Genomic DNA, 14,657 nt, shown 5'->3' with positions numbered 1-14,657 from the left:
GGACACACTCATGAGCCACAAATGCCTTCACACACACACATACACAGTGGTGCACACTCATGAGCCACAAATGCCTTTAGACAGACACACATACACAGTGGGCACACTCATGAGCCACAAATGCCTTTAGACACACACACATACAAAGTGGGACACACTCATGAGCCACAAATGCCTTTACACACACACACATACACAGTGGGACACACTCATGAGCCACAAATGCCTTTAGACAGACACACGTACACAGTGGGACACACTCATGAGCCACAAATGCCTTTAGACACACACCACAAATACATGGCACACTCATGAGCCACAAATGACACTACACAGTGGGACACACTCATGAGCCACAAATGCCTTTACACACATACAGTGGCGCACACTCATGAGCCACAAATGCCTTTAGACGCACACTCATGAGCCACAAATGCCTTTACACACACACACATACACAGTGGGACACACTCATGAGCCACAAATGCTTTACACACACGTCATGGGACACACTCATGAGCCACAAATGCCTTTACACACACACATACATACACAGACCACAAATGCCTTTAGTACACAGTGGGACACACTCATGAGCCACAAATGCCTTTACACACACACACACATACACAGTGGCGCACACTCATGAGCCACAAATGCCTTTACACACACACACATACACAGTGGCACAGTGGGACACACTCATGAGCCACAAATGCCTTTACACACACACACACACAGACACACACACACACACACACACATACACAGTGGCACACTCATGAGCCACAAATGCCTTTAGACACACACACATACACAGTGGGACACACTCATGAGCCACAAATGCCTTTAGACAGTGGGACACACTCATGAGCCACAAATTCCTTTAGACACAAACACATACACAGTGGGACACACTCATGAGCCACAAATGCCTTTAGACACACACACATACAGTGGCGCACACTCATGAGCCACAAATGCCTTTAGACACACACACATACACAGTGGCGCACACTCATGAGCCACAAATGCCTTTACACACACACACATACACAGTGGCGCACACTCATGAGCCACAAATGCCTTTAGACACACACACATACAAAGTGGGACACACTCATGAGCCACAAATGCTTTAGACAGACACACGTACACAGTGGGACACACTCATGAGCCACAAATGCCTTTACACACACACATACACAGTGGGACACACTCATGAGCCACAAATGCCTTTACACACACACATACACAGTGGGACACACTCATGAGCCACAAATGCCTTTAGTGGGACACACTCATGACACACACATACACAGTGGGACACACTCATGAGCCACAAATGCCTTTAGACACACACACATACAGTGGCGCACACTCATGAGCCACAAATGCCTTTACACACACACACACATACACAGTGGCGCACACTCATGAGCCACAAATGCCTTTACACACACACACATACACAGTGGGACACACTCATGAGCCACAAATGCCTTTACACACACACACATACACAGTGGCGCACACTCATGAGCCACAAATGCCTTTACACACACACACATACACAGTGGACACACTCATGAGCCACAAATGCCTTTACACACACACACACATACACAGTGGCGCACACTCATGAGCCACAAATGCCTTTACACACACACACACATACACAGTGGGACACACTCATGAGCCACAAATGCCTTTAGACACACACACACATACACAGTGGCACACACTCATGAGCCACAAATGTCTTTACACACACACACACATACACAGTGGGACACACTCATGAGCCACAAATGCCTTCACACACACACATACACAGTGGTGCACACTCATGAGCCACAAATGCCTTTAGACAGACACACATACACAGTGGCGCACACTCATGAGCCACAAATGCCTTTAGACACACACACATACAAAGTGGGACACACTCATGAGCCACAAATGCCTTTGTACACACACACACATACACAGTGGGACACACTCATGAGCCACAAATGCTTTAGACAGACACACGTACACAGTGGGACACACTCATGAGCCACAAATGCCTTTACACACACACATACACAGTGGGACACACTCATGAGCCACAAATGCCTTTACACACACACATACACAGTGGGACACACTCATGAGCCACAAATGCCTTTAGACACACACACACACACACACACACACACACACACACACACGCACAGTGGGACACACTCATGAGCCACAAATTCCTTTAGACACAAACACATACACAGTGGGACACACTCATGAGCCACAAATGCCTTTAGACACACACACATACAGTGGCGCACACTCATGAGCCACAAATGCCTTTAGACACACACACATACACAGTGGCGCACACTCATGAGCCACAAATGCCTTTACACACACACACACATACACAGTGGGACACACTCATGAGCCACAAATGCCTTTAGACACACACACACATACACAGTGGCACACACTCATGAGCCACAAATGTCTTTACACACACACACACATACACAGTGGGACACACTCATGAGCCACAAATGCCTTCACACACACACATACACAGTGGTGCACACTCATGAGCCACAAATGCCTTTAGACAGACACACACACACAGTGGGACACACTCATGAGCCACAAATGCCTTTAGACACACACACATACAAAGTGGGACACACTCATGAGCCACAAATGCCTTTGTACACACACACACATACACAGTGGGACACACTCATGAGCCACAAATGCTTTAGACAGACACACGTACACAGTGGGACACACTCATGAGCCACAAATGCCTTTACACACACACATACACAGTGGGACACACTCATGAGCCACAAATGCCTTTAGACACACACACACACACACACACACACACACACACACACACACGCACAGTGGGACACACTCATGAGCCACAAATTCCTTTAGACACAAACACATACACAGTGGGACACACTCATGAGCCACAAATGCCTTTAGACACACACACATACAGTGGCGCACACTCATGAGCCACAAATGCCTTTAGACACACACACATACACAGTGGCGCACACTCATGAGCCACAAATGCCTTTACACACACACACACACACACACACACACACACACACACGCACAGTGGGACACACTCATGAGCCACAAATGCCTTTACACACACACACATACACAGTGGGACACACTCATGAGCCACAAATGCCTTTACACACACACACATACACAGTGGGACACACTCATGAGCCACAAATGCCTTTAGACACACACACATACAGTGGGACACACTCATGAGCCACAAATGCCTTTAGACACACACACATACAAAGTGGGACACACTCATGAGCCACAAATGCCTTTGTACACACACACACATACACAGTGGGACACACTCATGAGCCACAAATGCTTTAGACAGACACACGTACACAGTGGGACACACTCATGAGCCACAAATGCCTTTACACACACACATACACAGTGGGACACACTCATGAGCCACAAATGCCTTTAGACACACACACACACACACACACACACACACACACACACACGCACAGTGGGACACACTCATGAGCCACAAATTCCTTTAGACACAAACACATACACAGTGGGACACACTCATGCGCCACAAATGCCTTTAGACACACACACATACAGTGGCGCACACTCATGAGCCACAAATGCCTTTAGACACACACACATACACAGTGGCGCACACTCATGAGCCACAAATGCCTTTAGACACACACAAAATGAATGAGTGACATTTTAAAGAAAATGAAGTGTCCTGTTCTTGCTACTGAGTGAAGAGGCTAAGATTCTAAATTATCCACTATGGCGCCTTGCACACTCTTTCTCCAATATCAATCATGCACTTTAGAAACAACATCTTTATGTTTCTTTTTAGCTTGGTTTTTAGAACTAAAAACATGACAGTACTATTTTCTCGAAATTCTTAAAACTACCAAACACACTACAATTCAATGAATAAAGCCTGGGCACTTACACTCACTATGAAGGTCAGAGCCGGAGATCCCCAACAAAACATTTGAGCAGTAGGCTATTACCTGGCAAGTGTGTTCGTTCTTTGCTCTGAGCGCATAACTGAAAGAGAGTTAATAACAAGTCCTCAGATGATGGCATTAGCAAGCCTCCGGCTGAGCTGAAATAGCTATGGGCCACATCACAGACAAAAGACATTGAAGAGTCACTATTTTCAGCTTCTGACAAGTCCTTTGTTTTGGATAAAGTTTCATGAAGTTTTACAATAATTCTTCCAACATATACTTCTCCAATCAAGTAATCTACAGGAAAAAAAATCCAAACAGACAAATATAGAGTATTAACAATGTATTTTGAAATATCTTACCCTGGACTAGCAATCATGGAGATCTTTCTGATGTTTTGTAAAGCCATATATGTATATATTAAACAACAAAAAACATTTAAAAAGACAATCTGCCCTCTTAATACCTCAAGTTTTAAAAAAACAATTTTAAAGTAAAACCCAGAAATGGTCTACAAAATCCAAGAGTGGGCAGCTATATTATATTCAAAGAACTCTAAATCAAAACTAATAAATTTACATATCATTCAAGTCATACCATGAAACACACAGTATTTCTAACAAATGTACTTAAGAAGGCTGGGCATTGGTGGCACACGCCTTTAATCCCAACACTCGGGAGGCAGAGGCAGGCGGATCTCTGTGAGTTCGAGGCCAGCATGGTCTCCAGAGCGAGTGCCAGGATAGGCTCCAAAGCTACACAGAGAAACCCTGTCTCGAAGAAAAAAAAAAAAAAAATGTACTTAAGAAAATATCTCTTAACCAACAGTATTCCAGTTAAAAGCATGGAACCCCCAGGAGGCAGAAAGAAGTATCAACCCTGCTGTAAAACAGAAGCACACCCTACCGTTTTTAACATGCTGTGACAGTGCCAGTCTCAGCAGAGTCCACTGCTCTGAGGAGTGAGGTTCTGAAGATGTAGACTCCGAATCCTGACCACAGAGACAGTCTGCCAAGGCAACCAATTTTTCTCCAAGAATACTGCCTTTTAGCCAAGGAGTTACCAAAGCATATTTATCTGAGCTAGAACATGCCTAAAAACCATAAAGTTAAAATTAGTAGCAATATCAAAAGGTGTGTCCATATTATTATGTGGCTCCTACTGGCTCCCTCCACCATGTGGTCCCAACTCTCCCTTCTACTCTTCCTCCGTCTCAAGTGCTGGGAATACTACTGTCTTCCATGGCCCCAAGGAACCCTGGTGACAATCATTCCTGTGCTCTGTTACATTATCCTCCAACCACACATACTCCCACATATCAAAATCCCATTGATTCTTTGAAAGTCAGTACAAATCCCACCTGTTTGTCAAAATCTCCCCATCTATTCTAGCCCCAGAAGATCACTAGGTCTCTGACTTTCTAAAGCACTGACTGGAAGGTCTTATTATATACATGTTTCATCTCTCTGTCTTGTCTTTCCAATGAGATTGTGAGTTCCTTGCCAGAAGACAGTTTTAAACTTGATACTTGCTACCAACCCTGAAGATATGTTCAATGGACAGTGAATGAACACTGAAGTAGATTTATAAATGGCTTCTTAATAATATACTTTTTCATTAATTTTTCTAAAATTAAAGAACAATTAATAGATGATAGTCGATCACTTCAATATTAACAATGGCGTCAATCATTTCCTCGGAGTCTCTGAAACAGAGTGCCTAGAGCCAAGTATCTAATGGTAACTTTTTTTATTTTCATTGAGTGGGGAAATAAGAGAAAAAAATTGTAAATCCACCCCCCAAAACCATGCTGATCCATGTTCCCAGAGCTTCTTTTGCTTTAAAGGCTGAGAAGAAAGGAATTTGCAACTTGGTTCATTTCAAAGCAATCTGGAAAAAAAGAAAACCCAAGTGCATGTTGGGTGGTGACTAAAAATTGATTGTCTCTTATGCTAAAAAAGTATATAAATAATCAGAGCTTACGATTCAATCTAAGCCTTAGCATTAAGCTAGCCTTATGATCTTTGACAAATCTTTCAACAAACCCGGACCTACTTTCTAATTTGTAAACCAATAGGTTTCATCTACAGAAACTCTAAGTTTCTCTCCTGGTAGAGAAACTTCTGAATAAAATGCCTCTCTGTTACCAAGACATGAGAGTTAGGGGCATTACCATAGCTAGTGAAAGACTCTCTGCAGCTGTAAGAAGCCAGGACAGCTAGGAGTCACAGAAACCCACAGAACTAGGACCTTACAAACACTGCACTGAAAGATGGTGTTCTAAACCAATACAAACACCTGCCAACCTGGTAGATACAGCTGGAGTCAACTGCGTGGATAGACATTTACTCCTCCTTTTCTTAGCTTCTAAAAATTACATGGGGGGGGGGTGTGCGTGCGTGCGTGCGTGCGTGCGTGCGTGCGTGTGTGTGTGTGTGTGTGCGTGGTGTGTGTGTGCGTGTTGTGAGAGAGAGAGAGAGAGAGAGAGAGAGAGAGAGAGAGAGAGAGAGACATGTTTATGTTTTATATGTGTGTGTGGACACACAACCTATGGCAACAAGTGTGGAGATCACAGAACAAACTGCAAGAATTGGCTCTTTCTTCTACCTTGTGGGTCCCTCAGATCAAACTCAGGTTATCGGGCTCAGCAAACACATTTACCCACTGACCTTGTATCAGTTCACTTTTATCAAATTACTGACTCTCCCTGTTTTGATTCAAGGCTTATCAAGCAGCTAATTTGGCTCGTCATGTAGCTTACTTACAGGATATTAAATAAACAAATGTAAATGATGTGCTTGTTATACTTCTCAGTAGCAGTAAATAATAATTGTTATAATTCCCAGTAAACAGTAAAAGATATTCTGCATTTATACTTTATAAAATGTAAACCAACTGGTGAAACTGGGAATTACTGTTAAATGAACATAATTAAAAGGATTTTTTTATCTATTTTTTATTTTTTATAGTGCTAAGAATCCAACCTAGGGCCTCAAACACACTTTGGCAAGTGCTCTACCTCTGAGCTACACTAACAACTACACTGTAGTTTCACAAAATAAAGTTTGGGGGATTTAAACAATAATGTGACTATACTTATTATCACCGAACTGACATCAAAACACAACAGGGCTGAAGCATATAGCTCAGCGAAGTGACAGAGGGCTTGCTTAGCATGTGTGAGGCTTTAGGTTTAATCCCAACATATCGAAAAGGAAAAAGAAATTATTAGCTAAATTTGTTTTGTATCTTTTACTATTTTAAAAGAGAAAAACATAAATTCACATAAAATAGAAAAAATAGTAAAATATGCCATAAGAGGAAGTCTCTTAAGTGGTTGATAAGCACCTACAGTTGAAAATTTATATGTCATTTAAATCATCATTAGGAAAGAAGACTAAAGCTATTTGAAATTTTCCTACATTACATCCTTGATTTCGTCTTGTTACTTTTATTATTGGTTTTCTTGTTTCATCAAATGGCAAACTGTACAATGCTGAAACATTTTCACATCCTGACCAGTTCTCCACATAGCAAAAGAGTTTGCAGACATGCTCTAGTCAGAGACAGCACCATTCATTCACTTCTAGGAACACAAAGGGCAGAAACCTTGCAGTCTCAATTAGAATACAACACAGTGTTGTATCGCCTGCTAAGAAACAAACTGGACTCCTCAGAGCCAGAGTCATAATTTACAAATAGTAAGGTCATGCTCTATCAGATACTTGACTACAGTGTGAAAATAGAACTGTGGTTTGGGGGGCTTAAAATACCTTTTCAATGACCTGAAGAAGAGAAGTGCATTTCAGGTCCTCCTGAAAGGAGAAACAGAGTTAGAAAGTTACAGGACAAATGAGAAAGCTTTAATAATGCAACCGAAGCTTCACACATCCAAAGCAAAAGGACAACACTAGGCAGCCCAACTTTCTTTTGTTGCCAGTTGTAGAATTGATCAGTACTTCCCAAAACAGTGAAGAGAATATTGCTTGTCTTTCAACTGATATTCAGGTTACCATGAAGGCTTATTCTCATCATGCATCATAAAAATGTTTATAAAAGGTATAAGACATAATACCTTGGTCAGATCATCCAAGACATGTTTCCTTTCCAAGTCACTGTCACAGCATCGGAGGGCACTGTACAAGATGTCTACCAGGAAGGCCCCATCCTTCTTCTTACTCTCATTTAGCCAGCCGACCAGCTTATGATACAAGAACTGCACTGCAGGGTTTTCTTGTGCAAGTTTGCCGACCGCCAGAGGTCTGGCTTTGATAATATTCTTCTGTTCATCACCGAGGAGAACTTTAAATACTAGGTCTGAGGAGAAGGAGTCCAGAAGCGTAGAGAGAAACTGCAGGTGCTGCTCTGACTTCTGCTCATTGACAAAGGCAATGCTGACCTCAGCAAGTTTACAGACTAAGTCTTCCAGAGGTTTCTTCCTTAAAGGAGATACAAGGTCTGAAGACTTATGAGTGTCAGAAGAGTCGGTGGCTTTTTCAGAGCCCTCACTGCTCTCTCCTTCTGAAGACGCACACTTTTCATTCTCCTTTTTAGCTTCCGGCTCCTCGATGGCAAACCTGACCCTACCAGTTTTCTTTCTATTTGACTTCAGCAACTTCAACAAGCTCTTTGGCTTCTGAAGGACCCCTACTAGGCTGGACACACCCAAAACAGTCTTCACATCCACTTCCGGCTCACTAATTTTCTCAACACAGATCTCTGAGAGCCTTTCCCAGAAATTTAGCAGAACATTCTCCAGGTTATAAACAGTTTCAGCATCTTTTTCAGCATCTACTTTGGCCTCCCATGCACTTATTGTGTCTGCTAAATGGTTAAATAAAGGCCTGTGCTGCAACCCTGGATCTTTGAGAACGGTATCAATAAATGGGATCAACTGAAAGAGAAGGTAAAAATATCAAACTTCAGTTTCCAAGGGAGTACAAGCAAGGTTAAAGCAAAATCCAGCCTCCTATTTGAGGGCAGGGAAGACAGCTCAGTCACTCAAGTGCTTGCCATACAAGGATAAGGACTTCACTTCAATCCCCAAATTCTATATTAAAAAAAAAATTGATTTAAAAAGCCAGGCAGACCCAGGCGTTGGTGGCGCACGCCTTTAATCCCAGCACTTGGGAGGCAGAGGCAGGCGGATTTCTGCGAGTTCGAGGCCAGCCTGGTCTCCAGAGTGAGTGCCAGGATGGGCTCCAAAGCTACACAGAGAAACCCTGTCTCGGAAAAAAAAACAAAAACAAAAAAAGACAGGCAGATCCGGGGGCTGGCTGGCCAGACAGCCTACCCAAATCTTCCTATCAAACCTGCTTCAAAAAGCAGGAAGAGCAGATTCCTGAGAAATGACACATGAAATTGTTCTTTGGCTTTCACACACACACTTAATCATACATGCACTAAGCCAGGGGGTGGTGACCCATGCTGTGAGTTTGAGGCCAGTCTGGTCTACTATATGAGTTCCAGGACAGGCTCCAAAGCAACAGAGAAACCCTGTCTCAAAAAAAAGCACTAAGCACACATACACACATGAACATGGACACTAGAACGAATGGATATCCCTCCTATTTGGTAAATGAGTGCTTTTCCCCCCAGATCTCTGAAAAAAAGGTGAACTCAAATCTTTTCATATTCAAAAAGTTTGACAATTTCACTCTACTACACCTCAATTAGTCTTATAATGTAACTAACCATAAACATAATCCAGTTTGCTTCGTACCTTCTAAACTCAATCAGCTTTTGCATTTTTCCCACTTAATTAAAAGACACAAGAGCCAGGCGTTGGTGGCGCACGCCTTTAATCCCAGCACTCTGGAGGCAGTGGCAGGCGGATCTCTGTGAGTTCGAGACCAGCCTGGTCTCCAGAGCGAGTGCCAGGATAGGCTCCAAAGCTACACAGAGAAACCCTGTCTCGAAAAATAAAACAAAAAACAAAAAACAAAAAAACAAAACAAAAAAAAAAGAGACACAAGGAACATACAAGCATAGAAGCCCGCTAGGTGCTGTGGTGTATGCCTACCATTGCAGCCCCAGGAAAGTGGAAGCATAAGAATCAGGGGTCAGAGTCATCCTTGGCTACACAGGAAGCTGATGCCTAGGCTGGGCTACATGAGACGTACATAGATAGGTAGATAGGTAGGTAGATAGGTAGGTAGGTAGGTAGGTAGGTAGGTAGATAGATAGATAGATAGATAGACAGACAGACAGACAGATAGAGACAGACAGACAGACAGACAGACTGACAGACAGACAGACAACTGACTGACTATAACTCATTTGGAAGATAATTAGGGCACTTAAGCACCAAAAATTCAGAACACCTTTCTTGAATTATAAAACTAAGAAATGGAGGCAGATCTCTGAGTTCAAGGCCATCTGGGTCTACATAGTAAGTTCCAGGACAGCCACAGCGACATAGAGAAACCCTGTCTCAAAAAAACAAAAAAGGAAAGAAAGGAACAGGTAAGAGATGATAATAATGGGACTAGAGAGATGGCTCAGAGCTTGTACTGCTTTTGTAGATATCTGGAGTTCGGTTCCCAGCACCCTAACAAAGCTGGCTAAAAACCAGCTTTAACTCTAGTCTAGTAGCTCCGAGTCCTTCATCTAGACTTGGCAGGTGCCTACCTCACACACACAGACACACATAAGTCTTTAAAAAGAGACAGTACCTAAGATATTTGCAAACATGCTGACCCTGCTCTTTATCCTGAATCTCAAAATCAAATACAACTATTTATAAAGGAGTAAAAGCATCTGAGAATTTTAAGAATAACAAGATCATTACCAAATAATTGAAACCTGCACTAGCCATACCAAGGGTATCACCCAAAATCTATTTTGTACTGTCTCCCTCTAAAGCCGTCAGGGATTTAAATTTAGGGACTGGGTAAGGTAAATCAGTCTAAGGATATTACACTAGCAACTGACAATACAGAATTTTCACTTATCCAGTCAGAAGTATATTATTCAATTTGTAAACTATAAAAGTGAAATTTTAAGCCGAGCGTTGGTGGCGCACGCCTTTAATCCCAGCACTCGGAAGGCAGAGGCAGGTGGATCTCTGTGAGTTCGAGGCCAGCCTGGTCTCCAGAGCGAGTGCCAGGATAGGCTCCAAAGCTACACAGAGAAACCCTGTCTCCAAAAACAACAACAAAAAAACCAAAAGTGAAATCTTTACATGCAAGGCTGACTAACTGCCACAAATGTCATCAGGCCACAGTAAGCTCGAGTCTTTCTTCTGTGTGTGAGCGTGGCTCGGCACAGGTGATTGCAAGCGTACCTGCTCGTTGATAAGCATCTGCTCCATGTCCTCCTCACCTAAGCTCTGCTGCATTATAAACCGTAAGCATTCAAAAAACGCAGAGACGACAGCTGAGCACTCAGAAAAGCTTGCTTTGGTTCTCTCTGTTGACAGCCTAAGAAATAATAATAGAATTATTCTTCCAACAAAAGAAAATATAAACTCAGAATCACCAAAGACATTAAAAGAGTTTCAGACTTTAAAATCAAATTCTTAAAACCAAGAACTGGTGGGGCATGATAGGGCACGCCTTTCAATCCCAGCACTCAGGAGGCAGAGGCAGGTGGATGTCTGTGAGTTCAAGGCCAGCCTGACCCTACAGAGTGAATTCCAGGACAGCCAGGGCTACACAGACCCTGCCTCAAAACAAAACAAAAAGCAAAAAACTAAGAACTAAGAGTAACCAAAATATACAGCTGATGAGAATGTAAATATCAAGAATTATGAAAAGAAAAAAACTTATTTTCAAAACTAAGAGACACAGTTCCTGTTTATGTGTTAATCCATGTGTAAATATGAAAGATGAGAAATATATTTAAAATTATATTTATAATTTTATAAATTATATTTAAAATGTGACAATGGTAAAAATATGCATTTTATTAAACTCAACAAATAAAGTGAACTTTTTCAATTTTATAATTTATTTTTACTTTATGTTCATTCGTGTTTTGCCTGCATGTATTTCTGTGTGATGGTGTCAGAAGCCCTGGAACTAGAGTTACAGACAGGTGTGAGTTGCCATGTGGGTGCTGGGAATTAAACCAAGGTCCTCTAGAAGAGCAGCCAGTGCTCTTAACCACTAAGCCATCTCTCCAGCCTGAGGCAAACCCTTTTTTTTTTTTTTTTTTTTTTTTAAAGATTTTCTAGACACAAGGTTTCTGTGTAGCCTTGGCTGTCCTGGAACTCACTCTGTAGACCAGGCTGGCCTCAAACTCACAGAGATTTACCTGCCTCTGCCTCCCGAGGGCTGGTTTTAAAGGTGTGTGCCACCACTGCCAGGATCCAGGAGAACTTTTTTAAGTGTTAAACAGAAGTAAATTATTTTGGTACTTGTGCACAGAACCTAAGCTCACACATGCTAGTGAGCAGGTGAGCCACATGCTAGATCATAAACAGCTCTAACGTGTAACTGTAGGGAACATTTAAAAACTTCACCAACTTATCCTCTGAACGTGGGGGTCTGTATGTGCCAATACAAAAATACCATCACTCATTTAGAATATGTTCTATTTCCATCTAGACACTTAACTCTATTTTTTTTCACAGAAGCTCTGAAAGTTTTCAAAGAGAGAAGTGAGCTGGCTACAATTCCATGTCCTATAATCCTACCCATGTAAGAGACTGAGGCTGATGCTGAGGCCTGAGGCTCATCTGAGTCCAGTCTAACCTGTCCTGTGCCACACCTATTTCTCTGAAAGCTTTACATGTTTCACAAATAGAGGAAGGGAAGAAAATGGTTAAATTCAAAGAAGAAGGAAAACTACAATAATGAAAACAAGAAAAATTCCTTTTGCTTCTAAAAACAGAATTTAGGCTAACAAGATGGCTCAGTGGGTAACAGCTCCTGTCACCAAACCTGACTAGCCGAGTTCAATCCCTAGGACCTACATGATAGAAAGACAGAAGAGATTCCTGCAACCTGTATTCTGAACCTCATGCATATACCACGACACGTATAAATGCATTCACACACACACACAATAAAGAAATAAATGCAAATTTTCTAAGTTAAAAAATGTTAATGGCTTACCCAGTAATTACAGAGGTGAGGAAATGTTTGAAGAAATCCAGCTTTGGCTCTGTAATGGACGGGGGGAGTTTGCTGATAAACGGTAAAAGATAAGGGTATATGACAGCAGCTAGACCCCGGCCACCTTCACGAACCACAGCCGTCAGCTTGGGAAACACACTTTTTTTTGCATTTACATGAAGCCAACACTCCTAACAACAACAACAACAATTAGAAATTATATTTCCAAACGAAGAGAAAACAAATCTCAAAAACAAAAATGAAGCTAGGAATGGCAGAGCACACCTATATGCCCAACACTTGTGAGACTATATAGCTATACTTTGCTATAGAGCAAGCCCTTGCCTCCAAAGAAAAGTAAATTAAAAGAAAACTAAAAATAAGACCAGGTATGGTGGGACACATCTTTAACTCCAGCACCCAAAAGCAGAAGCAAGTGGGTCTCTTTGAGTTCAAGGCCAGTCAGAGTGATGTAGGGAAACCTTGCCTCAAAAGCAACTTTTTTAAGTTAAAATTAAATATTTTAACTAGCAAGGCATTAAAATCTCACCACAATTAAAACTCCAAAAAGCTAAATGTGTTACATTTAATAACCATGCATTTGCTATGCTAACAGGAAGATTATTTAAAACATTTTAAACCATATTTCTGGTTCAGAAACCCTTCCTTTGAGAGTTCCAGTGGTACAATGACTGAGTAAGGGGATCTTAGACTCAAACTCTCCTCCTCATAATGCCACAGCCACTCCACACCACTGTGCTTCCCTGAGGAGAGTCAAAATTGGTGATGTCAGAAAGTAAACAGATGTTTCAAAGTTTAAAAAAGAAGTCAGACACGCTGGCGAAAGCCCTTAATCCCAGCACTCAGGAGGCAGAGACAGCAAATACCTGTGAGCTAGAGGCCAGCCTGATCTCAGATGAGTTCTAGGACAGCCAGAGCTATCTACATAGACTCTGTCTCAAAAAAATAACAAACAAAAACAAAACAACAAAAGCTCAAGGGACGGCAAGGAAGAAAAAAAAAGGAGTAGGGAAGGGAATATAGCATTTATGACATTTTATGAGCAATTTAACATGTTTATTGATTTGCTTAGCATTTTTCCAGTGAGTTTTAGATACTACCATCTAGTGATCTCTCAAATATGGCACATGGGAGATAAAACACAAGTGTGAAAGCAAGCAGTTTCCAGAGTGCTACATGGCCTGCCTTACACACCTCAACAGTTGTCACTGTGTAGAGCACGGCTTCCCAGAGAGCTGGGCAGACCGCAGGGTCACTGTCGTCAATACTAAGTAGGACAGATGGGCTCACTTTGGAAGCTTCCTCTTTCATCACCTGGGGAACATGTTGGCACAAAGCAGAAATTAACTCGAAATAGGCTGAGCGGATCTAAAAGAAGAAACAGAAAGTGGAATCACATTAAAGCCTACTGACCTTTATACAATCAACTATGGTAGCAGCAGGTTAAGATGGCTCACAATTTTCCTATAACTAAAAAACACCATCAAAAATAATTTTTAAAATCTTAAAGAGTAACAATCTGAAAAGACATTCAGAATTACCAAGGCAAAAAATA

At 41.9% G+C, this 14,657-nt stretch overlaps 1 protein-coding gene across 1 annotated transcript in view; it reads right to left on the bottom strand.

The window, feature by feature from the left end:
• The window catches only part of Ltn1 (listerin E3 ubiquitin protein ligase 1), a 60,274-nt gene that overhangs the window by 33,342 nt on the left and 12,275 nt on the right, over positions 1 to 14,657 (bottom strand). Inside the window, exons 7-13 of the mRNA XM_027412356.2 lie at positions 14,297 to 14,470; positions 13,082 to 13,272; positions 11,308 to 11,443; positions 8,098 to 8,916; positions 7,796 to 7,837; positions 4,929 to 5,115; positions 4,083 to 4,319 (exon numbers count right to left, since the gene is read on the bottom strand). Coding sequence (XP_027268157.1) covers positions 4,083 to 4,319; positions 4,929 to 5,115; positions 7,796 to 7,837; positions 8,098 to 8,916; positions 11,308 to 11,443; positions 13,082 to 13,272; positions 14,297 to 14,470 — 1,786 coding nt within the window. The remainder of the gene's footprint in view (positions 1 to 4,082; positions 4,320 to 4,928; positions 5,116 to 7,795; positions 7,838 to 8,097; positions 8,917 to 11,307; positions 11,444 to 13,081; positions 13,273 to 14,296; positions 14,471 to 14,657) is intronic.

This window comes from Cricetulus griseus, chromosome 4 (assembly GCF_003668045.3).
Source record: "Cricetulus griseus strain 17A/GY chromosome 4, alternate assembly CriGri-PICRH-1.0, whole genome shotgun sequence".
Taxonomy (NCBI): Eukaryota; Metazoa; Chordata; class Mammalia; order Rodentia; family Cricetidae; genus Cricetulus; species Cricetulus griseus.
This window is presented reverse-complemented; position numbering and strand designations above follow the sequence as displayed.